Below are 27662 nucleotides of genomic sequence, written 5' to 3'. Positions count from 1 at the left end.
CCCATCCTAATGGCAAATAGCATCAGCCTTCCCTGTGGAGGAGGGGAGAATAAACTGGACACTGACCATTAAGGGACTAATAGAAAGGAGCCAGGGCACTTCCCTTCCCTCGTCCCCCCCCACGCTCTGGGCACTCTGCTGACTTCCCACAGGGATGGTAAAACAGCTGCAGGACTTACTCGGTCTCTTCCTGTGCCCCAAAGCTTTTCCTTCTAGGAGGTAGAGAGAGAAGCAGAGAAGTGCAGTTAGAAGAGGAGGCATCTGGCTCCCACAAGACAGAGAAGAGAAGCAGCCAGCAGGGAGAACAAGTGGGTACGAGCAGAAAGGAGCAATACCACGCAGACCCCAGTGAAGAGGACAGACAAGCCCATGGAGTTAAGGTTAAAAAAGGAAACTAGAAACACAAGTGAGAGTGAGGCTAAGGGGGAACATTGCTAGCTGCCACAGAACCAACGCAAGGCTGCGTAAATTCATAAGCTGACGCTTACGCTAACGTTTTCAAGTTATTTTAAAATAAAAGTTAAGAAATATTTCCCCTGTCTGCCAGCCTGGGGGTCTGAGCCAGTCATAGCAGGTTCCCACGAATGGAAGAGAGCCTTGAAAGCTGCAGAGTGGGTTCGAGAGGAAAGCACGATTCAGAGTCCTTGCTGACAGGGCTCACCGCACCGGAGCACAGGTGGGGGGTACTGGTGAGCAGACGCATTTCGGAGGTTTAAGTTAAGTGGCAGTTTGCTCTGCCATTGTCAGTTGTCTCTGGCTGGATTTTGCATGTGTGTCTCTATTCTTAGAAGTCCCCTTTATTCTTCTGTACTGTTCAATCAAAGCATATCTGATCTGCAAGGATACCTTTCTTTAAAGCTCTGTTTGGTTTAATAACGTGCCGTTATTGCTGGAGGAGATTCACCGTTACACGCAATCGCCTGCACACGCTGTTATTTTAGCTACTGTTTCCCGGGTGTGGTGCAGGGTCTGCCAAAAGTTACCATTAATCCTGAGCAGTTTCTTCAGGAGAGGCGTGAGGGGAGCCAGCCTTTTGGAGGACGAGGAGATCTCCATAAGTGTCGCCCATGTGACAGTCATGACTCTGTCCCGTCACTAGGGTGGCGGGCAGCAGAAATCCTCAGTGCAGCAGCTCTGCGGCGGGGTTATATAGCACCGTGCAGGGCACACCTACAGAGTAACTGGCTTCAGACAATCTTGACAGCTGCAGGCTCAGGTATCTGGGACACCAGTGGCTTGCTGCTCTTGGGCTGCCAGCTCCAATTGATCACTGCCTCTTAAAGACACAGCCAGACGGGCTGAGATTCGTCATGCGACGGACGTGGGGCAGGCTCTGTGGGTCTGACCCTGAGGCCAGCGAGCGAGCAGAGGGAAAAACATCCCTAATGCCCTACAGGAGCATTGCAATTAACACATGCCAGAGACGGTCACTAGGCAAAGCTCTCCCGAGGCCAGCAAGCACAGGCTCTGTGCAGGTGCCAAGGAGCAGCGCTGGGCTAATCCCCCTTGGGGTGGGTGACACTCAACTCCTGCAGCCCACTGGATGAGCACAGGAGCCCCCAAGGCAGCAAAGTGCCACATGGGGTCACCAGACAGCACCCCCAGGGCACTCTGTGGGCTGATGGATGGTGGCAGGTGCGCCCAGTGGGTCTGCAGACAGCCTGGATCTGAGCAACAAGGGACCTGCCAGGTAAGATCAGACCAGGAGCCCACAGGCCCCAGTCTCCTGTCTCCCCCAGGGGCCGGCACCAGCTGCCAGAGGATGGGGCAAGAAACCCCCTAACGGACAATGCTTGGATAACCTGCCATGGGGGGTGTTTCTTCCTATCATGGGACATTGTTAACCCTGCCTGTTGTGGCTCTGGGTGGTCTCGTTATCATGGCTCTGGCTAGCTCCTGGCTAGTCCTGCCCGTGGTAGGTCTCCATGATATCTTGTGGCAGTGAGTTCCACAGGCTAACTATATTGGGGGGCCCACCTTCTCCCAGGACTCTGTATGACCCAGAACTGTGCAAGGGAGATTTTTCCCCCACCCCACCCCACTCTGGGGGGACTAGCACCTAGGAGCTGCCGCCCTTCTCCCCACTATGTAGCCCTGGGGCAGAACTGTGGAGAGCTGCCAGCCAGAGCCCCAGCGGGTAGGACCAGAACCAGCCAGAGCAGGGGCCACTGGGTATTCCGAGACCTTCCTACAGTTTGACTGGACTTTCTCTGCCCCCGCCCCCCCTGGTCTCTTCACCTCAGCTTCACTCCACACCTGCACCCTTACTCTCCCCTCCCCTCCCCCGTCCCCCTCAACCCTGCCCCTCCCTTCCCTGTTCTTTCCATGTAGCTGATCCCCTCCTACGTAACCCCCCCACCTCCCCAAAAGAAACAAACCAATAAATCCTGACACTGACATGCCGTTTGCTGCCATCACGTAGGTCCCTGCTGGTGCGTTCCACCCTGTGTCTGTCTGGTCTATTGCGTCTGGTGGCTCTTTGGGGCAGGGACTGCCTGCCCCTCTGGGGTTCCCTCTGAAAGAACCTGCCCCTCTGGTGGGCCCCCCTCTTCCTGCCCCTCTGGAGGGGCCTCACTCTGACACCCTAGGGGCCCCCTTCTGCCTGCCCTCCAGGGGAGCCTCCTCTGCCTGCCCCTCTGGGGGCCCCTCTCTGCCTGGCCTGTAGGGGCCCCCCTCTGCCTGCCCCCTCCACAGTCACTCACACGATCAATAATGTTCACTGTACACCTGACACCCCCAAAGACGGGGACGGGGGCAGCAGGCCCTGGTAGCGTCTCCTCCCCCACCCTGGCTGTGACCTAGCTGCCCCCCAGCTCTGTGACCCGATGGCACAAAGCAAAACTCTTGCAGGCCCCACTGCCAGCAGGCAGGCCCCGAATGCAGAGGGTGCAGGCACCTGTGTCCTGTCTGTGCCTAAAGCTCCCCCCATTTGCGGGCACCAAGCCCAACCCCCACCAATGCTGACGAGCCCAGCCCTGCCTCTGAGAAGAGCAGCATGAGTGCTGGGCACAGGGACAATGCAGGGGCCGGGCAGGGGCGGGGGGTCAGGGGAGCCTTGCAGAGCCTTGCAGGGGCGGAGGGTCAGGGGGCCTTGCCTGCCCTAGGGCAGCTGGATGGGGGATGCGGCAGGATCCGGGGGGGTCACCGCGACCAGCTCACACAGATTTAAGGGACACCTCCTCTTGTCTACAGGAGGACGTTCACCGTATGCAAACACACTGTTTGCGAGCGAAGACAAGGAGGGGGCCTTGGGTCTGGTGCTTTACAGCAGCACGGCTGAGCCACTCCTGGGGCTCTTGAACAGCCTGGCTTGTCTGTTCAGCTACCCTGGGCTTTGACTGGTGGCTGGCTAGGGAAGGATTAACCCTCTGCCCCTGGCTGGAGGAAGGAGCCCAGCTGCTGCCTCTGAGTGCAGGGATATTGGGCACAGGGCTGGGCCAGCTGTGGGCCCTTAGGGCCACCTTCCCAGCTCTACAAAAGGAGGAGGTTTGAGGCTGGGGAGCTTGATAGCAAAAGGGAGGGAGGAAGGAAGGATGGATTGATTGATATTGGCAGGAAAGGGAGGGGGATGCTATGCAGTGGAATGGGGGGGGGGCCCTCAGAGGGGCAAGCTGTTTGACTGTTCCATGCTAACACACCCCGCAGAAGGGGCTGGCCCCACAGCCCCTCATGCTGGTGACAGGGCCTGCAGGCAAACAGCCTTGCCACTGCCAGGCACAGGGGCGCATGGTGGGTTTGGGCTGCAGGCTTTGCCAGCTGGGCCATGTAATTCAGGGCCTAGGGACCCTCTACTTGCCTTTTTCTCTGGGGGCCTGCTCTCCTCCAGGCTGGCGGGTGCATCCCCTGCTAGGGAGCAGGCAGCTCCAGGCTGCCTCTTCTAACCCTAGCTGAGTTTGGGGACCCCCAGCAGAGCGGCTTCCCAGGGCCCCTCTGCTCGCTCAGCCGGGCTCTGGGAACAGTCCCCGAGGGCTCCCTGCGGCAGGAGCGCGGTCCCATTCCAGACGCATCCGGGCTCCCAGAGGAGGGTACAAAGGGAAGGATCCAAGTGCAGCTTCTCCAGTGGCAGCTGCAGAATAAAGCCTTGGGCTACAGGGTGCCGTTCTGCACTGCCCGGCAGCCAGGGCAGCTCCTCCTCAGGCCGGTCTGGGCTCCGGCTACTGCTTGCTTCGAGATGCGGTTTGGACTCTAGCTTGGGCTCGGATGCCCATCCCCCTTGCTAGGCTTTGGGGTCTGAGCTGCACCTTCAAAGCGCTGTCTATACCGCTATTGTCAGCGGGCCAGCGTGAGCCCCACTCTGGGAGCTGGGCTGGGGACCCCCTGCCATGGGCTGGGCGGACAGACCTAATGGCTCCCCGGTCACTGGCTGCCGGCGATCCGCTGAGGCATGTGAGGATCTGAGAGTGTCGCTCCCCAGGGGTCAGCGCTGTCTTTACCAAGAGCTCCCACATCCCAACCCCCGCGGGCCACTCAGAGACAGACCCCGCATCACCTGAAGTGCTGTACGTGGCAGCCAGAGCCACAGTGCCCAGTGGGGACAGGAGCCAACTGGCCTGGTAGAGTAGGTCAGCAATACCGCCTGCTCAGTCTGAACACCCCACTGCCTCCGGCTCCCTGCTGCAGTATGCATGTGCCAGCCCATCTCCAGCTGTGCCATCCTCGGGGCACAGGGAGAGCTCCCCAGCAGGGCCCCCAGTGCCGAGAGAAAACCCAAACCCTGGCAGCTGCTCCAGAAGGGAAGCAGGGCAGGAACAAATAACTGGAGACTGTTTATGAGGTGTGTTGCACAGAGGAAGCTCCTACTTGGCTGCCATGGGGCCCAGCTCCAAGGGGGCTGCAGGGCTGGGTTTGCCTGAAATTGGCGTCACTCAGACAAACCACTTAGAAAGATCAAAGTGTAGCATCCTGAGTGTTAATGACACGTCCCTTTTTCTCCGACACTTTGCAGCGGTACCCTCCGCTCTCCCTCCGGCTAGTTCAGGTGACAAAGGTTAGGCACCAATTCACAGTGGCAAAGGAACCAGGACTTGAACCGCAACAGCCAAGATGCGTGTCCTGTGCCTACTTAGAACGGAAGCTCTTGGCAGCAGGGACTCACCTCCTCCCCTGTCTGTATGCAACAGAGCTAACCATGGCTTGTTGCTAGTCTCAAGCCTCTGAGGGTAAATGGCAGCTACAGTAAGGCTGGTTGGGAGGTATGTCAGCTGACTCGGTGTCTCTCTTTACTGATCCCAGCGCCCACCTGTCCCCCTCCATGCACGAAAAATCCCAAACATCCTTGTGCCACAATCATAAACCTGCTTGGGCGAGGCTGCAAGCTGGCCAGGTGTCCCCATGTGCCCCGCAGAGAAATAGCAGGGACCATGTACAGCAGAGCACCTGCATAATCTTATGTATGTTAGCCTTTGCCTCCCCCCCTCGCTCAGTGTGTTATCTCTGCACATGGAGGGACGGCTCCTAGAGACAGGGACTAGCGTGTGTCCGAAAGAACAGCCCCACATACGGTGCCGCACCCAGACTGCCAGAGCTAAAGCCTTTTGCAGGGTGTGCTCTGATGAGCTTACCTGTTCCCACTCATTTTACATCGCTCTTGAAGCCCTTGGGGCGGGGGGAATTCTGAAAACAAACTATCAATTTTACTTGACAACCCTGGGTTCCTCCCTCGTTTGGCAGGAAGCTGCATTACCAGCCCACAGATCAGAGCCCAGGGTGTCAAACCAGCCAGAGGAGGCCCCGAATGTGCGGCAGAGAGCTCTGCAACTTACTTCCAGTGGAAGAAGACGAGCGGCGCTGGCTGAAAGAGTGCACCTGAGTCTCCGTTGGCAGTGGAGGGGGTGGGGGTGGAGGACAGATGTTCTCAGGAAGAGGAGGAGGAGGAGGAGGGGGAGGGGGCGGGGGCGTCATCTCCCCAGAGGGCTTGTTCTCAGCTGCACTCCCATTGTGCACGTTGTCGTCGTTGGAAAGAAGAGACGCCTTAAACAAGCCAACAAATAAATCCATTGAAAACAGCCAAAGAAAGGTCCAGCAAGTGCGACTGTCAGGCGATGCTAAACACTCCCTCCCGCTGTCACCCTGCCAGCTGCTGCCTGTGGCAGGCCTGCGGGCCTCCCAGCTGGGGCTGTGATGAGTCCCCTTGCTGGCAAGAGCTGGCAATGGAGGCCAAAGCCCACCCCCCAGAGCAGGGCCAGCAGGCAGCTTCCCCACACGCTGCTCTGGGGCAACGCAGCAGGGGCTGGGCCCCAGGCAGCTCTGGGCCCCGGCTGAGGCTGCTGGTGAGATGGCCAGTTCATGCCAGCTGCGGTGATGGGCTTTGCGATGCGGCCATCTGTGCAGTGGGAACTGGGCTGAGCCCCCCCCTCACCCCCCAATTCATTTCATACAAGCCCTGGAGAGTCACCAGCACTGGGGTTTGGACGGGTCCCCGAGAGGGGGAGTCTGTGCTTCCCAGCCCCTGAGCCAGGCAGGTCCATGTCTGTACGAACAGGATCTGCCTGGCGGCCTGCCCTGCCCAGTCAGACCCGCTCAGACGCTGGGAGCTCACTCAGGAGTTCAGGCTCGATGCCCTGAGGGTTGGGGGCCCCAGAGAAAAGCAGCTGAAGGGTGGATGGTGGGAGCAACGGCCCTAGCGCCTCACCTCCTCGCTGTGTGCCATCTTCCAGCTGCCAGGCTGCTCCCCCACACTGTTGTCGAGGTGTTTGTAGTAATCCCCAGTGCTGGGCTGCTTGCTGAAGTTCCGAGATTTCCTGCTGGAGTCGACCCGCCGGAGGCCTTCCAGGTTGCTGTTGTGTGTCGATAACTGCAAGCAACAAGGGGTAGCAGCGTTTGCACGGGAGGGATGGGGAGGCCCCTGATGAGAGCAGGGCCCCACTTGCTGGGTGCTGTCAATACATGGAGTAGGAGACTGTCCCTGCCTTGAAATAGACAAGGGTGGGGAGGAAGGAGCAGCTTCACCCGGCACGGGTGGGAACTGGGGTCCAGAGACACAATGTGACTTGCCCCGGGTCATGCAGGGAAACTGAGGCCAGACCCTCCTCCACAGAGGCATCATTTGCTCCATGGCACACCTTGTAGCACTGCACCCCGCGCGCTGGTGAATGCCACCAGGGCTATTCTATTTCTTTGGATCATTGGAGGGTCTAGGAGCCCCAGTTACTGCTCTGGACCCAATGTGCTGGGCGCTTTACAGACACCGAACAAAAAGGCACTCTGGCCATTGTCCATTGACCGCTCCAGTGCCACTCACTGGGAGACGAACACCTGGAGAAATAACCCGGTTCTGAGCTGCTCTTCAGTTGTTTAATCATTTCCATTTCCAGCACACAGCCAGCAATGTAGTTTGCATTAATATCTCCCAGAGCTCCTCTGTGCCTCTCGTGTGATAAATAACAAAGTAGCTGAACGCAGCCCGGCCGATACTCCATGTGTGGAGCTGGGATTCAGAACGCTGAGCCAAATGCCACATTTATCAGCATTAGATACCCCATCCGTTCTGTGACGGTGGCAGGTTTAGGTCCCAGAGCAGGAGACCTCATGGGTAATTTTCTAGTGAACTGAAAAATCTCATTGACTGTTTTAGGTTTTCCTGGTGTGCTCGTCTCTCTAGCGTCTAGCTGCTGAGGTCAGAGCAGGGGAATGCAATTCCACAAAGCCACGGAGGGCCCTGAGACCTGCCCTGCACGCAGCACTAAGAACCTGGTTGAATCTTTGTTTTCGTAACCCCTTTTGGGGAGAGTTTAGGAACCACAGCACTCAATCCCAGCCCCTGCGGATTAGCTGGGGCAGCTTATCCCTTTGCAAAACCAGCGGAGCCGGGCGCTTCCCACAGCCCCAAACTTTGCTTTCAGTGGCCATGTTCTTACATAACGGGGCTGGGAGCAGCAGCTTTAAATCGCCTTGGTGCAGATCTCAAGGGCTTTGTGCGCAGAACAGCTGAGTGGCCTGGATTTTTTTATGAGGCAGGTAATAGCACAAAGATCCTTGGAAACAGCACTAGCTGTTTTCCAGAGGCTATTGGAGCCTGAGCCAGGGTTCACTACTCTCCAGAGCGGGCTTCCTCATGCGCATGGCTACAGGGACAGTTACCAGGCAGTTCTGCTGGGCGAGGGGGCAGAGTGCTGAGCCGGGGACAGCTCTCTGCGGGACAGCCTCAAGCCGGGGTAGGGAGGATGCCGTGATCACGCTGCGGGGACACAGGACGATGCTGTAAGCACCTGCAATTGGAGGCTGGCCTTGAGCCCTTGGGGAGCTGGCCTGCATTGCTACAAGAGAGCTGCCCCAGGCCGGGTTTGATGTGCTCTTGGGAAGAACTGCCCAATGGTTAGGTCACCAGGCTGGGACTCAGGAGACAAGGGTTCAAGTTACCACTCTGCCATAGACTCCATGGGTGAGTCTGGCTGTGTCTTGTTCCCCCTCTGTGGAATGGGCTCGCTAGCCCTGCTCTGCTGCACACCGATGTGGTGGGGTAAATACATTAGTGATGACGAGGCACTCAGAGGGGGGACAGATACATACCAGACCTAGATCTCTGCCCCTGTGGAGCCAGTGAGCTGGGAACACAGTAGGGGCCTTGTGCTAAGCCACTGGGGCACGAAGAGTCTCCCCTTGCCCAAGTGTGAGCCTTCCTGCAACCAGACAGGGGCAGCCCGAAGAGACTTCTGCCTTGGGAGCATGGCCCTTGGGAATGGGGCTCGCACACACAGCACAGCTGAGAACTGCTGGTTGCATCTTTGCTAGAGAATCTCAGAGTCCCTGACTCCAGCTCACAAGCTTTTTTGTTCCAGAGGCCAGGCTATTTGCATTCATCTCTCTTCCCCCTTGCATACGATTTTGCATGGCCATGATTTGTATGACTGGAACGTTAAACAGACCAATCTGCATTGGTAATTGCCTACGTGCTGCTCACACAGTCTCCTTTGGACTCAAAGCCAAATTCTGCTCTCAGTTAAATCAATCACAATCCAGAATAATGCAACTGAGGTCAGAATGACAGGGTTCAGAGTAGCAGCCGTGTTAGTCTGTATCCGCAAAAAGAAGAGGAGGACTTGTGGCACCTTAGAGACTAACCAATTTATTTGAGCACGAAGTGAGCTGTAGCCCACGAAAGCTTATGCTCAAATAAATTGGTTAGTCTGTAAGGTGCCACAAGTCCTCCTGTTCTTTTTGAGGTCAGAATGTGGCCCTTAGCAAGGAAATACAGTTCCAATGACACCTTGGCGAATGCACAGCATGGACACTCAAATGCCAAGGGGCTATGTTCTCCAAATGGATCCAGAGATTTTGGTGGCTAGTGGCAACTGGCTCTGAAGTCCTGCTCTGTGAGTGAAGAAAAGACGCTTCCTTGACTGCCTCGCTATCCACTGCTGCTGCAGGCCTCAGCTCTGGCCAGCAGCTGATGCAAAGCGAAGAGGGCAACTGCTAAAGATGGCAACTCTTGCCAGCCTCCTGCGCTCTGGGTGTTGCAAACAAGCAGGCTGGTGGCTGCATTGAGGAGATCTCTCGCTTTTTGTTCCCAAAATATAAATGACCGGGGAGGATGCAAACCACTAGTAAAGAAATGCTAACGGGGCGGCAGCATGTTCCAGTACCGTGGCCCGGCTGGGCACTGGTGAGCGAGAGGGCTCACAGATGAGCAGAGATCTGATTGCCCGATGTGCTGCAGGAACCCTGCTAGCCAAGGCCCTTGCTGCAGCCCTACTGACCCTCATGCAAGCCGCACAGAGCTTTGCTTCCCACAGAGATAAGAGATGTGTGGGGGACAAGGGCCCAGCTGGCCGGACAGCAGGTGAGCTCAGTGCTCCCTTCCTCCCTGACAGACGCCCCCGTCTTACTCTGCGCACCGATATCAGGGGGGCATGGAGAAAACCATGGAGGATGCTTCGGCTCAACAGTGCAGGTGATGGAAACGGAAGGAGAGAATCAAACATGCTAAACACTCTGGTGCCAGCCACAAAGCCCACGTGCCCTCCCCAGAGGAAAGGGGCCACGAGGACAGACAGAGAGACGGGCCAGCTGCATCACTGGACAGCCCTTTGCGCCTGAGGCTCCTACCTCCCGTCTCGCTGGGCACTGCGCACAGAGGCCAGCGAGGCATGAATTCATCTCATTGTCGATAGCCCCGTAGGATCAGCCCCACACCTGCAGGGATGACTGGGATGGCTCCTCAGTCCTGCCTCCTCAGGGGCATACGGGGTGGGTCACAGACAAGGGAGGAAAGTGTCCCAGGAGCCCCTTACTGAGACACCGGCATCCCCCACCATGAGCAGCACAGTTGTGGTGCTAACGGGAGACGCCCCCCAAGTCCTCCTCCTCCAGTCCCACTCTGCTCCCTCCACAACTAGCCACTGTCATTGCAACAACATAAGCACACTCCAGCACTGTCCCATGCAACCCACCACCTGCAGAAGTGCCCTGGCTGTGTTCAGGGCCCATCCTGCAGAACCCAGCCCCAGTCTGTAGCAGGGCACCAAACGCTCCCTGACCCAGCGCTGCAGGGTGAAGGACCAGGGCGTCCGTGGGAGTGCAAAGCAGAGGGAAAGAGCCCAGCAAAGACCCTCCACCCCCAGGCAATGTCTGTAGGGTAAAGTAAAAGCCCTTCTTACCTGCGCCTAGTGAGGCTAAGACCCACTGAACCTGCCAGCCTGAAACAAAAGTGCCACCCGATACCTGGCCTCAGCACACCTGCTGATATCTGAGCCAGCCTCTCCGGTTACAGCAGCTCTCGAATGAATTGCCCACACCTATCGGCTCACCTGGCAGTGACATCACTTGAGAGTCACTAGCCAATCATGGGGCAGCAGCTCCCATTTCTCTTCACAAAACTTTAACTAAAGATTAACCTTAAAATGGGCATCTCGAAAACCCTGCTCTGCACACAGCATCCCTGCCCTCTGTATCCTTAATGTGGTTCTGGCCCACCCCAGGCTTGCCCCCCGGGACCATTGGGGTGGTCAATGCGAGCCCCGAGCCCCAGGAGATGCCACTGGCCTTGTCTGTGAAACACCCACAATCTCTGTGCCCTCTGCACACATGTAAGGGGCGGCCCTGGACCTGAGGACATCCCAACCTAAGGCAGGCCCAGTCCGCATCCTGGAAAGGGGCACTGGGGTCATGACATGAGTGCAGCCGTTGTGTGGGTCAAACGCCAACCTCAGCTGCGCCATGTCTGCCCTGCTTTCACAGAATATCAGGGTTGGAAGGGACCTCAGGAGGTCATTAGTCCCACCCCCGGCTCAAAGCAGGACCAATCCCCAACTAAATCAACGTGCCGATGGGGGCTGGCGTGGCGTGGCATGGCATGGCTGCATCGCTGCCAGTGAATTTCCTCCGGGCACACAGAGCCCCCAGCACAGGCCAGCTGGCGCGAACATGGCCAGCTCTGAAGCGGTGCACAGTTTGGTCAAGCCCCTCCTGTCTGTGCAGGCTTTGTTGAAGAGATGCTCGCTACGGGCAAGGTGGGGGGCTTAAGGAGGCTTCTGCTTTCGGAGGGGTTTGACAAAGGGACTGAACGGGCCAGGAATAAATGTAGCTGGAAATGAGAATGTTTGTAACCGTCAGAGGGGTGAGGGGTGGGATCAGCCTCCCAATGGCAGGAGCGGGGGCCCTAATGAGCTGGCCATGTTTGTGAAGGGGGTTAGATGACGGGGCTGCCTGTGACAACAGGGGCTGGACTCTGTCACCCGGGAGATCCCGCCCAGGCCTGTGTCCCTCGCTAAGTGCAGTGTGATGGTCCCCACGCCAGGTGGCTGAGCCCTGCGGCTTTGCAGGGCACTTGGCCCCCTTTGGCTAACGCTGCAGGGGCTTTGCTGGCTCGTTGCAGGACGGCTCCTGCAGCCCTGGCGATGCCACAGCTGGGTTCCCACTGACTGCAGAGGCAGGAGGAATTGGGGGTGGGGGGCTGCTCACCTGTTGTCTCTGCCCATCAGCACCAGAGACCCTGGCTCGGACTCTGCCAGCCGCTCCCCCCTCGCCCCTCACTCAGCCCCCTGGGTAAGGGCAGGCCCTGCCCACACTCCCGCTGGTCCCAGCCTGGACAGGGTCCGTCCGTTATGTCTGCACCTAGGTGCTCCTTGCGGGAGATGCCCCCGAGCTCTGTTATTCCAGAGGGGGCCAGCGCCCCGTTTCCCTGAGCTCTGAACCCCCGTTCTGCAGGGTGGGTAATTGCCGGCTCCCCATGCTGCTCTTTCCAGTTTGACTGTCTCGCTACCCAGCTCGCATTACCCTGGCACCCTCCCACTGGCCCGAAGTGCAGACACGTCTCTGGCAGGCATCTCTCAGCAGCACTGTGACAGGCATGGCTAGCATTACATTGGGCCCAGCCCTGCCTGCCACGCTCCCCTCTCCGCACTGGGCGCTCGGCCCAGCCCCCGGGAGCATTGTGGGCGCCACAGCGGCGGGGCTCGCGGGTTCCTCACACAGAACAGCCCGGGCTCCAATGCAGTATTTATCGTCTGGACTGGGAATCGGGGCCCTGCGCTGCTGGGTGCCAACACGCGCACCCAGACAAAGCAGGCCCTGCCCAAAGCGCCTGCGAACGACCCAGTGGAGCAGCCCCTGCCGTCTGCGTGCTAAAGGCCCAGGTCCCGTTGGGCGGCTGGGAGCAGGGGGCAGGCCGGGTAGGGCATGCTGGCTCTCTGCTCTAGCCAGCTGTCAGCTCTCTGGGGCAGGGGCAGGGCCCAGCTTTCTGTTCAGTGCCTGGGCAATGGCCCGTGGCTGGGACTCCGACACACTACGGTTATACCAATAACTCAGAATCCTGCGAGAAGCCCAGTCTGTTCCCCCAAGGCAGCAAACAGGCCTGCATGACACTACTCTCCACCTGCTCCATGCCCGTCAAACCTCGCTTGGCGTCGCCGCCCTGACGCACCCTTGCTGCGGCTCTCCACGCTGCTAGGCAAGCAGCGGGGACTCCCTCGCCCGCTGAGCCAGACACTTCCGCTGTGTGAGGCTCCCCTCCGACCCTTGCTTCTCTGGGAGCCTTTGTGACCCCGTGAATGGAGGGTGCGCTAGGAAATACAACGGTGCTAAGCCACTGGGCAGCAATACAGGCATTCGCCGTGCACAGGCGAGCTGAGTGTTTATTGACTTTGCTAATCTCAAAGCAGCTAGACTAATACCCGCCTCTTATGGTTGTGCTGCCCAAGAGACACAATGAGAACAGCTCTGGGGAGCTGATAGTAACACAGCATGGGAGGTGGAGAAAAATATCCTGCACCCTGCACGCTAGTCCCTGCAGACTCTGCCACTTTGTAATCACCCACTTTAACTAGCTTCAGTTGGCCACAAAACATCTATTTAAATATAGCTTTACAGGTTATTGTGGGTCCAGTAGTTGATGGTGATGGAAGGAGGGTGCTGGTACACAGGTGGGCTAGGGCAAAGGATCTGGTGTCTGGGGGCAGGAGTGTATGCATGGGAGTAAACCAGAGGATCACAATGGCCCCTCCTGGCCTTGGAATCTAAGAATCTATCATTCAATGACCTCACTTTCCAAAATGGTGAGCATCCAGTGGAGAACAATGGAGAACCCCTCTCCCATTGAGAGAACCCCTCTCTCATTCAGAACAAAGGAGAACCCCTCTCCCACCAAGAACAATGGGAGCCACTGGGTGTTTGTGAGCTCTGGCTGCTGGGCTGGGGTCACTGTCCCCTGTGGCAGGAGATAAGCCAGATGCAGCCTAGAAGGATACAGCTGGGGTTCCCAGAGGAGTATCTGCGGCACCACAAGGCTTAACAAATGACTAAAGCTGGTGCTGATCACAGCGTAACGTGGCTCAGAGCAACAGAAGCAAACTGCACTTGGGTGTACGTCTGCCCCCCAACACACCAGTATCCTGCTAGCACGTTGTCCCCACCCCAGCCCCACGGCAAAGAGCAAACCCAGCAAGAAGTCCATCACCATAAAGGAAATTCTGAGCATGGGAGCTGTAACCAGGACTCGCCTCCCTGCCCAGACATGCCCCCGTGCCTGCCATAGGGGAATGCACATGGGCATCGGGCTCATGGGGCCAGACTGGAGCCAGTGCTAGAGGAGAAAGGCCCTGGACCAGCGCAGGAGTCGGGCCAGAACGTGCACTCTCTGCTGGGAGCGGCAGGGGCATTCAGCTACATCAGACCTGGTCCCCCGTCCGGAAGGGGAGCTGGTGGCTTGTAACCTGGGTGGCCAGTTACTGGAGCGGGCCTGGAAGTGGAAAGGTGGCGAGGGCGAGAGTGCCATCTCCTCATGCCATCTCTCTCCCGGAGAGGGCAGCTGGGTCTCCCTGCGCGGCTTCACCCCCAGCCTCCAAGCTCTGCCCCTTATACCCTGACTGGGGTTTCACCCCCCGCCTCGGCCCCCAAGTATAGAGGGATCTGCCCCTTATGCCCCGCAGCAGGATACAGTTTACAAGCCCAGCCCCGCAGGGAGCGTAGCGCCGTCACTGGCCCCGATGCCTGCTCGGCCAGCCGGAGCGGAGCGTGGGCCAGCATTGCGGCGGGCCTCAGCCCAATCGAGCGAGCAAGACACCAGCAGGCCCAGGACAGACTGCTGTGACTGCAGCACATCGCAGGGGCAGCACGAGGTTCCCATCCTGTTTGGTCGCAGCTGCCAGGCAGGGGCGCGAGGAAAGGCAGAACCCCTCAGGCTGGTCCCCATCACGGACACCCTTGGGAGCGGGGAGCCGTGGATCACACGAGTCTCAACGGAAGGGCTGAACTGCCTCTGCTACCAGCACCTGCATGAAAGGCCTCTCAGCCCCAGGCCATGCCGGACGCCGGCTCCAATAGCCGAGAACGTGGCATGCCAGCCGGCTGATGTGCACGCTGCATGAAAGGCCTCTCAGCCCCAGGCCATGCCGGACGCCGGCTCCAATAGCCGAGAACGTGGCATGCCAGCCGGCTGATGTGCACGCTGCATGAAAGGCCTCTCAGCCCCAGGCCATGCCGGACGCCGGCTCCAATAGCCGAGAACGTGGCATGCCAGCCGGCTGATGTGCACGCTGCATGAAAGGCCTCTCAGCCCCAGGCCATGCCGGACGCCGGCTCCAATAGCCGAGAACGTGGCATGCCAGCCGGCTGATGTGCACGCTGCATGAAAGGCCTCTCAGCCCCAGGCCATGCCGGACGCCGGCTCCAATAGCCGAGAACGTGGCATGCCAGCCGGCTGATGTGCACGCTGCATGAAAGGCCTCTCAGCCCCAGGCCATGCCGGACGCCGGCTCCAATAGCCGAGAACGTGGCATGCCAGCCGGCTGATGTGCACGCTGCATGAAAGGCCTCTCAGCCCCAGGCCATGCCGGACGCCGGCTCCAATAGCCGAGAACGTGGCATGCCAGCCGGCTGATGTGCACGCTGCATGAAAGGCCTCTCAGCCCCAGGCCATGCCGGACGCCGGCTCCAATAGCCGAGAACGTGGCATGCCAGCCGGCTGATGTGCACGCTGCATGAAAGGCCTCTCAGCCCCAGGCCATGCCGGACGCCGGCTCCAATAGCCGAGAACGTGGCATGCCAGCCGGCTGATGTGCACGCTGCATGAAAGGCCTCTCAGCCCCAGGCCATGCCGGACGCCGGCTCCAATAGCCGAGAACGTGGCATGCCAGCCGGCTGATGTGCACGCTGCATGAAAGGCCTCTCAGCCCCAGGCCATGCCGGACGCCGGCTCCAATAGCCGAGAACGTGGCATGCCAGCCGGCTGATGTGCACGCTGCATGAAAGGCCTCTCAGCCCCAGGCCATGCCGGACGCCGGCTCCAATAGCCGAGAACGTGGCATGCCAGCCGGCTGATGTGCACGCTGCATGAAAGGCCTCTCAGCCCCAGGCCATGCCGGACGCCGGCTCCAATAGCCGAGAACGTGGCATGCCAGCCGGCTGATGTGCACGCTGCATGAAAGGCCTCTCAGCCCCAGGCCATGCCGGACGCCGGCTCCAATAGCCGAGAACGTGGCATGCCAGCCGGCTGATGTGCACGCTGCAATAGCCATTTAGCCCCAAGGATTTCAGACGTGTCGTCTGCTGCATGAGGCGGTGTAACGGGGCCGGGACGCGAGTGGCCATTTCCTGGGCAGGGATCCCGTCCCCCATGCACCCCAGGAATGAACAATGGAAGAAGGTGAAGCACACAGAGGTTAGCACCTCTCCCGACTGCTGTGGCTCCGGAATCTCCCTCATCCATAACGGCTCACACGAGCCCTCCGTGGCACATGCAAATGTACTTTGCAAATGTACAATAAGGCCCAGTGGCACCAGGGACTCAAAGTGATTCTTTACTAGATTAAAAAATAAAACTGTCCAAGCCACTGTGTGCACTAGTCTTGCAGATGGCGGCGTGCGGCAGAGGGGAGAGGGCAGCATCGGCTGGGAGGGAGACAGCCTGGGCAGCTCTCCCTGCACTGGGAAGACGTGCCCCATGCCTGGAAGTGGCGTGCAGTTCCTGCCCTGCAGCATTTGTGTCTCACCTTACAGCCCTGGGCATTTTTGCCCTATTCTTCTTATTTGTCTATTTCATTGTCAAGTGGCTTTTTCGTTCTCTGCCGGCTGGCTCAGCTGCTGGGCTCTCTTTTCTCTGGGCTGTGTGTTCAATAGTTAATGAGCCTCCAGCTGCAGGGATCATTATCTGGGCTAAGTTAGACATTGGACATGGAGGGAGCATGCAGGGGAGGCATCATTAAAGCTTCCTCGGAGGGGATACATTTCCAACCAACTGATACTCCATGCAGGAGGGCAATTTCCCTGGTTGGATGTTCCCCCCGGGAGCGGCACATCTGCCTGGGGTGGGCTCTCCTCAGGGGGCACCGGTCCATGGGAAAGCTGAGTAAAGGGCTAGAGACTCAAGTGGGGGTGCTCCAGCTCAGCTGTTACAGGAGCTGTCTGGCTCTGGGGGGATTTGTGTGTGTGAAAGGGACAGTGTGGTGCAGGGGGCCACTTCTGGCCATTTGCTACTCCCCTTGCACCGGACACCCACCTAGGGCCGCTTGTCCAAATTCGGCCCTACCCTGACTCAGTCTTCAGGACTGGGGCTAGCCCCAGGCCAGTGTCTGCAATCAGGGTAAGACCCATCGATAGCAGCTGGAGCTCCAGTCCGGGGTTCGTTTCAGAGGGAAGCAGGGTCTTGGGCTCGCCCATGGCCATTGGGCTCATTTCAGAACACATTGGCATGTCAGCTCTGCTCTGCTTGCTGGAACATCCGCTGCCTTGGGCAGCCTCCAGACAGCTGTGCCCCCAGGCGCGATGGCCTGAGGATAGCGGCACGTCCAGGAGGCGGTGTGGCTAGGAACTGTCACAGCACCTGCTGCTCAGTGCTAGGGCACTGGAAAACCATAGCACTGAGTCTGCGGGAAACAAGGGTGTCCCCTGTACAGGGAGGGTGAGCAGGGATAGGGGGGTCCTCAATCACCCAGGAGGTGGGGGATCACAGCTTTCCAGACTGTAGTCCAGCTTTGCCTTGTGCCTTCTGGGGTGTTTCCCACCCACCCAGGCTGCCCATCCACCCCACAGGGCCCAGCCAACAGAAACAGAGAAGTCCCCTGCTAACGCACTGCCAGTTAAACGCGTGCCTCTCACTGCCAGCCCCACAGTCCCCACACCCAAGAGGAGCCTGTGAGGCTGTCGGAGTGCCATTACACCTGCCATTCCTGGGGCTGGTAGGTGCTGGCTTTCAGTCTAATGTCCAGCAACCCAGAGCCTGCTCCTGCCAGGGCTCTCCAGAGGAAACGTTCCCCACCTGTCCTCGGGCCAGGACTCGAGCTAACTGGAACAGGAAGCTGCTGCTAGCTCTCAGGAGCCCAGGAGCCTTCTGAGCGTTGAACTGTCGCTTCTGCACTAAGCTGCCAGGGGGTCGCGTTGCAGAGAAACTGGACACTTGTGTATTTATTTTCTAGCAACGTCATCTGTGCTATGCTATTGCAGCCAGCGAGGCCCTGAGCATTGGTTGTAGCTTCTCAGCTCTGCAGCAGGATTCTTTCCTTAGTTCAGGACTTGATTCTTGCACGAACGCTCACTCATGTCAGAGACCAGACAGCGCTGCCAGCTACTCCCTCATGCCCAGAGCACCGCCAGATAGGCCCTTGCCCGGCATCCCAGTGCCTGCCATGGGGCTGTGCACCACCGCAGCCCTGGGCACCCAGAACTAGAGCCCTCTCAGCCTGGCCAGAAAGGCAGCTTCATTCCAGTCAGTCTCATGTGTCACAGGTGGGTCCCAGAGCCCAGGGATGTCTGTGTCAAGGGGTGTCTGTGCTGAGGCCCCTGCTGCCCCGGAGCAGGCCTGACTGGGAGGCCCTGCCGTCCGGGTTCTGTGCTGGCAGACAGCACCAGGCACATGGCCGTGAAGTCCCAAAGGGCACCACATTCACACCCTCCGTGTTCATGCCTGTGCCGACAGCCATGGCCCAGGGGCAGCAGCGCGTGGAGACGGCTGGGGTGGGGTGGTGACTGGTGCGTGGCCCCTCTCCTCTGAATGATGGTGTCAGTGCAGCCTGGTGAGCCGTGGTCTCTGCCCAGCTCCAACGGGGGAACGGTCGTAATGCCCCTCATCCCAGCGAAGAGCATGGGGGCAGGAGGCAGGGAGACAGAACTTGCTGCACCCTGACAATGGTCCTTGGGGCCGAGGCTCAGGGACACAGACCAGGACCAGCTGCTGCCAGAGCCATTTGGTGGGGATGCAGAGGACGTCAGCCTCCAGGGCTGGCCGTGCGGCACTCTTCAAAGGGGGGTGCTGTCCCTGGGGGCCAGGCGCAGCCGGGGCATGGCTCTGGACAAAGGGCAAGGTTAAGCTTTTTGCTGCCTTCTGAGCTGTAATCGCCTCCTTCCAGCCTGGACGAGCCCTTGCGCAATTAGGCAAATTAGAAACTCGGCCATCACGTTTCCAAACGCAGCCTCTGGGAGAGGTGCGGATGCCAAGGAACTGCACAAAGAGCTACTGTTGTGGTTCCCAGGCTCCCGGCCTCCCATCAGACAGGCACTCCTCACGCTCACCTCTGCAATCGCCCACAGCTGGGAGCCCTGACGATACCCAGGCACTGAGGGCAGGCTGGGAAAGCGCCAGCCATGTCCCGGGAAGTGAGGGGCTCATCCTGCTCCCTGGAATATCGGGTCAGGACTTAGAGGCCACTTTTATCCCTGGCTAATAAACATTCTTCTGAGGAGCAGAAACCCCTCAGACTGCAGTACGGGTCTGGGAAGCCCCCAGCCAGGGCCCAGACCCGACAGCAGCAAGGCCTGGGAGCACCTGCAGCAGGGGACAGAAGCTCGTCCCTTTATCCATCGTGCAGAGGTGACTCTGGTAGAAGAGCGTCCCCGCACGTGGAACGGGAAGGGGGCAAGCCGTGGCTGTGGGCGAAGGCTGTTTCCCAGGGGCTCTGACGGAGGGTGTGGCAGCCCCCTGAGGGCAGAGGGCAGACAACAGACAAATGCCCAGGGCCAGGCTCCAGCATCAGAGGCAGAATTTTACCAGCTGTAAGTTGCCCTGCGGAGCAGACAGGCCACATTGCAGCCAGGACTGAGCCACGGGGCAGAAGCTGGCCTCTCGCTCTGCTGCTGTGCTGAGTTCCGTACCCTGCGTCCTGCTGCCCCGCCCTGTGCTGGCCCCAGCCTAGAGAAAAGGCTTGGCAGGGACAGCGGCACTAACCCTAACCTCCCCACCCCCCGTCCGCACACATTACGAGAGCTTCCAGCAGAGCACAGTCAGCTCCTGCGCCTCACCCCTCGTCCCACCGGTTCCTTGCCTGCTCCCTGCGGCACGCTCCAGGGAGACTGCAGCCTCTTTGGAGCCCCCTGTCTCTTGCTCCGAATCTGTACAAGGGGGCCCCGCTCCTGTCTGGGGCCTCTGGGTGCCACCCATCAGCAGCAACAGCTGCTCACACGCTGAGCGGGCATTTCCCACGCAGGCACACCAGGGCTGGGACTCCAGCCACAAGAGCCAGTGAACGTGCCATCGACGGATTGATCGCGGCTCTGGGGCGCCCTGGCACAGGGGAGCCGTTTGTCACCAGCAGCAGCCCTGGTCAGACCTGTCAACCCCTCCCCTCCTTGGGGCTGTTGGCCGCAGCCGTCAACACCTCTGGGCTTTACTAGCCACTGCGTGGGAGGGTGGCTAGCATCCTTCCCACCCCTGCCAGCAGGCTGCCCAGGAGCCTCCCACCGGGAGTCTGAGCCTTGGGACGGACCAAGCAGCTGGGCTAGGGATGGCAGATGGACACTTGGCTCTGCGGGGAGTGGACAGGGGCATCTTCTCCACGTGTCCTAGGACCTGAATCAACCACCCCCTCCTCTCGCCGCACCACGGCGCGCTTCCTGGGCCTGCTTACGGACCTGGGGGCCGCACAGCGGCCTTGCTTGTCCACAGAGCACTGGAGCTCTGCCCACAGCCCTGGCGTGGAACTAGGACCATCACCACTCGCACAGCTGAGCCCTGCTGCCCTCCCGGGCGCACCCAGCACTACGGTACACCAACCCCAGGGAGGCCATGGCACCTGCGGCAGGGGGGAAATGTCTGGCCCCCCAGCGGGGAAAGGTGCCTTTGAAGTGCCTCCCTGTCCCAGTGGCGTCTCAGGACCCTGCAGCATCACGGGAATTACCTCTTTTTTCAGCACCTCGCTCTCCACGTGGCGCAGGTTGTTTTTCGCTTGCACATACATCTCCGCCGTGTGCTGGGCCTCGGGGGGCTCTGGCGCTGGGTAGCCGGGAGGAGGCGGTGGAAGCTTGGAGTTGGGGGGTGGAGGAGGAGGGGGGAAGCTCGGGGGAGGTGGCGGGGGCGCCTCGCCCTCCCTTTTGCCATCCCTCGGCCGAATCTCGGGGTTGAGCATGTCCATGTACGTCTGCATGTCCGTGATTGTCGTCTCGCGTCCCCCTGTAGGAGAGACGAACCACGTCAGCGTCGGCAGCCGGACACGGGGGCTCTGTCCCGCAAGCCGCTCCGCCTGCCTGGCAGCCATGGGCACAGCTCCTGTCCCGGCACTCCGGGCAGCAGCCCCCGGCTCACAGGCAGGGACTCTGAGGCCTTGGATCACAGAGTGTCCTGAACGGCTCCCTGCCCGCGAGCAAAGATCCCGGGCGCTGCAGAGGGTCCCTGCAGCGAGCAGAGAGCTGTGCTCCCATCCCAGCCCCGCGCGGCACAGCGAAGAGGTGGTCTGAGCCTGCCCCCGGCCTGGCCTGGCCTGGCCTATGCTGCTGGGTCATGTTGCACGCATGAGGGGCAGCACAGAGGGGATCAGCTTCCGGCCTCGGCCAGTACGCGCTGTCCCGAGCCAGCCCTGTCCTGTTCGTCTTGTTTCCTAACACCCAACACCAACCCACTGGGCACCATTTCCAGCACCGGAACCAGCTACCCTGGCCCTGTTGGCAGGCTGCTGAACGCCACCCAGAGAGGGCTGGGGCCCAGGCCCACGCTCACTGCGGGGTGTCTCAATAATCCAACAGGGGAACAAGCTCTACTCAACCAAGCTGGGGAGCCCCTGTGCTGCAGAGAACCTCTGGGCTCAGAACCCAGTGGGCCGGCAGGAGACAGACGTTTTGGGAAGGTTTGAAAGGAGAAACGGCCTGAGCCCTCCCTGTGGCTCCCCCGGAGGCAGAGACCGTTTCCTAAATCCAGCCTAAGTCAGAGGGCAGATGTGCCTGCAAATTGCAAAGGGAGAAGAGAGAGGCCACCGCTGTGGCTGTTAGACATGGAGGGGCTATGGTTCATCTACTCAAAGCCCTTGGCACCCTCTGTCCATCACACAAACAATGCGGCTCAAACCCACGTTTGACAAGTAATAGGAACTAGGGGATGCTTTTAATAAAGGCCCTGAAAACAGGTTTTTAATACAATAAACGCTCCCCTCCAGTGCCAAGGGCCCTCAGCAGGGGCCACTGGGCTAGCACCAGAGACCCACGACTGGTTGGACTGTGACTGTCAGAGAGTGACTGGTGGGGGGCAGCTGTGGGAATGGCAGGTCTGTCTGCCCTGGCCAAGCTGAGTGAAGAGCAGCACGCCTTTAAACAGCATCAGTGGGGCAAGCCACTGAGAGAGCTAATATCTTCCAGGGCCGTGTCGATGTGCTCGACTGAATTCAGCAGCACCTGGCCTTGTGACCATCTACTGCCTGGTCCTGCGGCGGGCTCCCTCATTAATGGGGTCCTTTTGGGGGTCCCTTGGCAGAAGCGAAGCCTAAGTCTCCTTGCTGATCCCACCCCTCCCCTGACTGTTGTCATGTCCTGTCTCATCTGACCTGGAGCTGATCCTGCCCGTATGGTTTGGTGTTGTGCTTCTCCGGGGCCCCTCTCCCTGGTCAGCACTGCAGCGGGGAGTGCGTGTGCGGGACCCTGGCCCACCTGGGGAGTGTGTGTGTGCCTCCGGGCAGGGACCACATCTGCAAAGTGCAGATCACCCCCAGGGCACTGAAGCATTAATCAATAACAGCAGCAGAAATTCCACTGGGGAACTCCGTGCGTGCCAAGCGCTGGCCACAAATGACTTTTGACCCCAGAACTTAGCCCAAGAGCAGCTTCATTTATGGAGCCCGGAGTCTGTGGCTGGAAACACCCCAGCACTGGTTGCGTTCAGGTGGTTTAACATTCCTGGCCCTGGGCCGGGGGAGTGGAGCTGACGGGCCTGGCACGATGCAGGCATGGCGATTCCACCAGATGGCAGTGAAGAAGTCAGTGCCCACCCTGAGTATTTCAGCCGCAGCAAAACACTGAGCGCTCCCGCATGGCAGACCTGGCTGCACACAGGCAGTGAACTGGACACGGTGCTGGCAATGGTGCCGAGATAGCAAGCGTCCTCCCATCCCTGACACCTCGTCCCTCCTTCTGGCAAACGCTTCCAGCTGCTCAGAACGGCAGGACAGGTCCCTGTCTCTCCACATACCAGTATCAGGAGCAGCTCTCGTTGCCATCTGAGTTACACTGACTGAGATTCAGCACCATATTTCTTGGCAAAAATGAGCGGGGGGGTCCGGCTGGCAGGAGGCAGCATCGGAGTCCGACCGCCAGGGCACTGCAATGTCCAGCCAGCCCCAGCTCTCGCCAACTCCTCACCCGCGCTGCACATCTGCGCGGACAGGCCCCCGCCGCCATCTCCCAGAGAGCTTGGCCCGTTCACGCCGTGCGCCTCAGCCTGAGCGCTCCCACACCCGCTCTGGTTGTTGTGATGTATCTGAGGAGCTTGGGGCTGCCCTGTGGCACCCCCTATCGAGAGAGTGGCATGAACGAGGGGCCAGCGCTTTGGCACTTCTTGGGGCATCGCAGACGAGAGACAATGCCAGGCAGGTCACTACAGCTACTGGAAACCTTGTGCAAATCCTTGTCTCCTGATCAGCTACAGCCCAGAACCACCAGCCACATGGCCAGCCAAGTCTCACGCAGCATTAGACATTTCTCTAGAACAGCAGCTCCCGCCGTTCCTTATTCACCATCGCTGGCCCTATAAGCAGTTCAGCCTCGGGGCCTGTCGACCCAGGGGGCAGGCTCCCGAGGGAAGAGCTAGCACCAATACCCACATTACCCGTCCCTCGGGGGATGTCTGCACTACAGCTAACATCTGTGGCTGGCCCGGGCCAGCCGCGGGTGTCTAACTGCAGCGTAGACAGTGCAGACCCTCGGAGACATCCAGCCTCACCTCTTCTGACCCACGCCCAGAGGGCTGTGCCATTGTCGTTAGAGGGGCAGAGGCCTGGATGTGAGCAGGGCCTGGGGGGCTTTGCAGTGCCCAGCTCTGGCCCCCAGCCCTGCCCGCTGCTTTCTCTTTGCAGCCAGACTCTGTGCTCCAGATGCTTCTGAGCAGTAGCTTTGCGAGAGCAGAAGGAGCCTGTTGCAGGGCCAGACTTACTTGAGCCTTCACCCGCGGGCTGGCTGCTCCTCTTGTCCCCAGTGCTGGATTGGCTTGAGTTACAGGAATCGTAGTTGGAGAGGGTGCTGGTTGGCGAGCCGAGGTCGAAGTGAGCCTGCTGCGCAGACATGGTTGTGTTGGGGGAAGACATGCCGGAATCGGGCTGTTTGAACTCCAGCTCGGCCGAGGGGTCTCGGGACAGGACTCTGTGCTCCATGCTCTGCAGGCCAAGCACACGCAGGGGTTAGTCACAGGCAAACACTGCGGCCAGGAATTCACTAGCATCACTTTGTGCCAATGGTGGGATCTCAGCACCCAGCTCCAGAGAGAACCGGCAACTGAGCAGCACCGGTTGGAATCAGCAGAATCCTGCCTGGGGCCACTCAGAGAGACGCGCCCGGAAAGGCCCTTGCTTTCGTAACGCCCAGAAGTTTTATTAGCTGACAGCAAATCTGCTGCCTGCTGGCTCCAAGTCACACTTCATAACTAGAGATGGACTGAACTCCAGAGCAACCAACCCGAGCTGCTGAACTCCGGGGGACCTGCCTAAATGGGACTTGCCTGGAGCCATCAGGGCAAGCCCCACGAGCCCGTGATGTGCCACCCTGGAGGGGATCCAATGAACTGTCTGTCCCAGACCCCCGGTGCTGCTCACACCTGCTCCGGGGGGAGGCACATGAGCATCCACAGGCCCAGGGCCTCTGTTCTCCAAAACAGAGGAAAAATTTCCTCCAGTGAGTAGCCCGGCAACCTGCGCACTGTGCCCAGCTCCCCCCTCTGTGGGGCCTGCACCCCAGGGACTGACTAGACCCCAAAGCATGAACTTCCTGGCCCTTCACTGACCAGAACTGGATTGATCTCTCTTTGCTAACAGGGAAGGGGCATACAAAGTGTTTGCAGGGATGGAAGCTCCTCCTTGGCCTCCCTGCAGTGAGCGGGTCAGACACAAGTGCCAGAGCTGTGGAGAGAAACCCCCGGGGGGCGCTTTGCTCCCCACGTTTTATACCAACTGCCTTTCACTGGGCTGGCGAGGTGCCCAGCATGTGGTGCAGCAGGAGGTGTCCGTGTCGCCGTGGGTTAACGACTAGAGACCGTAACCGCTGCCCCGCTGAATGAGTGACATGGCAGAAGCGGAGTGAGCGTCTCAGGGCTTGTCTACACTTGAAAGGCTGTGACGGCAGAGCTGCGCCACTGTAGGGGTCCAGCATGGTCCCCACCTCCACTCACAGGAGAGGTTCCCACCGGCTCAGCTAATCCGCCTCCACGAGACAGCTGACAGATGAATTCTTGTCGCCCTAGCGTTGTCTGCACAGGGACTCGATGGCTTAACTGTGTCGCTCCAGGGTGTGGATTTTTCAGGGGTGCAGTTCGCAGATCAGCCAGACCCTCCCCCCAAAGATTCCAGTCCCCGCTGAGAGCCAGCAGGATGCCACACACGACCCCAGCCCCTCGCCTCAGGCCACGTGGTGACGTGGGAGGACACCACGGTCTCAGGGGAATCTCCTGCTCCCTGAATCCCGCACCGGCCAGGGCTCTGGCAATGCGGCAGCTGCCCCTGCCAGCAAGGGCCCCGCACCCACAGACCCTTCCTGCTCTGGGAAGCTGGAGGCAGTGAGCACGGTCCTGGCCCTGTGAACAAACAGCACCTGTGGGTCTGGAGAGCTCCGCCTTGTCACTGAGAGGATGTGCCAACGGGCAGGACTTTGGTGAGCAAAGGGTTAACGTGCGGGGAGGTGAGAGCTGCCCAGCCTCTCCTCAGTCTCGCTGCAAAAGGCCCTGAGAGAAGGTGCAGTTTCCATCCCCTGAGAGGGGGCACAGGAGCCCCGCCCCCTGAGGGCCGGCCTGGCACCCTGTGCTGCCCCTGGCACCCTGGCACGGCTGCAGAAACACTTGCACTGACTGGGCAGAGCTAGCAAGGAGCCCCCATCCTCCTGCCCCTCCCCCCCAGCACCCCAGAGACCCAGCTTACGTTGCCTGGGCTAATGGTTGCCCCGTGGCTTGGGGACGCTCCTCCTCGGCGGCCCGCTCACCCGCTGTGGCACAGGCTCACGGAGCAGCCGGGCACAAGCTCATAACCAGCAGCAGCCTGGCTCCCGCCACGGGGCCAGTACACGTGCCACAGCTCCTCAGGGAGCCCCCGGGCAACCGTTATGCCCGCTGCTCAGGGTAACGTCCAGCTGCCAGGCGCTCATTGGCCCTCGGAAATAGCAAGCCTAAGTAATACTGGTTTCCAGGAATGGCGTCCTTGGAGTCTCTGCAGAGCTGAGCTGGGGCCGGGAAACACACCAAGACTGCTCAGCTCCTGCAGCGTGGCTGGGCACAGCGTCCCTCGGGAGCTGGGTGTGGTGCTCCCACCCCGCAGCAACAACGGGCAACAAAGGGGCCCGGCAGCAGCCGGCAAGTCACCAGCAAATCAGCTGCTGCTGAGCACAATGGGCTGGTGGAAAATCCAGCAATGAGCAACGCGGCAGTGGGCTCTGCAAGGAGGGAGGCCAGGGGCCCTGGTTCCAGTGGGCTGGGGGCTCCGGGACCTGGGAGTGGGCGTGTTTGTGCACGGGAAGGGCCCTGCTTCTGGAGGGAGGGGCAGCGCCTGCAGCTGGCTCCACTGGTACATGGCTGGCACTGGCTGGGGGGCTCTGGCCATCCCCCGCTCTCTGGCTCTGGGCTCTACGGGTGAGTTTGGGACACTGATTGAGGTCTGGCAGGAGAGGCAGAGCCTATTGGTGCTAGGAGAAAGCACTTGGCCCAGCTGCTACTGAATGTCCAGCCCTGAGCGGTTTCTGAAGTCCGCTCCCCTGTGTCTGAACTTAGCAAACGTGAGATAAAAATGCAACCGGAGCCATGCCCCTCCTGGTACTCGTGTGCCCCAGCCCCTACACCAGCCTCTGCCTGCCTCTCTGCTCCACACTCTTCCTCGTGCCCGCCCCGGGGGGCGCCTCTCTGAACGGGGGAGCCAGAGCAAAGGGGCCGCGTGGTGGGAGCTGGCAGCGTGCGGGGCCGCACCATGTTCTCGACGGTACGGAGGTACTTGGCGCAGTGGCTATGCCCGTTGTAATCAGCGAGGTCAGCGGCCGTGTAGCCATCCTGGTCACGGAGCCCCAAGTTGACACCATTCACCACAAGGATCTGACAGCACTGGAAGGAGATACAAGGAAGGCGTGATGGAGGGTTTGGCAGGGGCAGATCCCACTCAGGCACGATCCAGCTGGGGGAGAGTTTGGGGGAGGGGCTGCAACACACCTGACCCAAGATGAACCTGAGCCACACTCGGACTGGGGTGGCAGGGAGGGGGTGAGGCCAGACCCCACTCCGTATGGTGCGTCAGAACAGTGCCATGCCAGGGTCTTACACAGGGTGGTATTGTGCTGGTGTGCCATGGCAGGCTGATACTGTGTTGGGCTGCTATAGCTGGGTGGTACCGTGGAAGGGTGATACTGTGGCAGGGTGATACCGTGGCAGATTGGTGCTGTGGCAGGGCGGTGTTGTCTCAGTGTGGACTGGTGCCATGGCAGGGCGGTGCCATGGCAGGGCGGTGTTGTCTCAGTGTGGACTGGTGCCGTGGCAGGACGGTGCCGTGGCAGGGCGGTGTTGTCTCACTGTGGACTGGTGCCGTGGCAGGGCGGTGCAGTGGCAGGGCGGTGTTGTCTCAGTGTGGACAGGTGCCGTGGCAGGACGGTGCCGTGGCAGGGCGGTGTTGTCTCAGTGTGGACAGGTGCCGTGGCAGGACGGTGCCGTGGCAGGGCAGTGTTGTCTCAGTGTGGACTGGTGCCGTGGCAGGATGCCATCACTGCCCTCACCCTCTGATATATTTTCACTGACTGGAGCTTTCCCAGTGCAGAACCAACTCTTGTCACAATCAGATCTGCCCCGAGGCAGCTCCATTTCCTCC

The 27662-nt window shown here is 59.9% G+C and overlaps 1 protein-coding gene across 1 annotated transcript in view; it reads right to left on the bottom strand.

The window, feature by feature from the left end:
* ESPN (espin) overlaps positions 1-27662 on the bottom strand; it is a 79966-nt gene that overhangs the window by 21528 nt on the left and 30776 nt on the right. Inside the window, exons 5-9 of the mRNA XM_077837355.1 lie at positions 26777-26908; positions 23786-23993; positions 20541-20812; positions 6632-6793; positions 5763-5970 (exon numbers count right to left, since the gene is read on the bottom strand). Coding sequence (XP_077693481.1) covers positions 5763-5970; positions 6632-6793; positions 20541-20812; positions 23786-23993; positions 26777-26908 — 982 coding nt within the window. The remainder of the gene's footprint in view (positions 1-5762; positions 5971-6631; positions 6794-20540; positions 20813-23785; positions 23994-26776; positions 26909-27662) is intronic.

Source organism: Eretmochelys imbricata, chromosome 18, assembly GCF_965152235.1.
Source record: "Eretmochelys imbricata isolate rEreImb1 chromosome 18, rEreImb1.hap1, whole genome shotgun sequence".
Classification (NCBI taxonomy): Eukaryota; Metazoa; Chordata; order Testudines; family Cheloniidae; genus Eretmochelys; species Eretmochelys imbricata.
The sequence above is the reverse complement of the archived record's forward strand: the minus strand, read 5'-3'. Positions and strand labels throughout refer to the sequence as shown.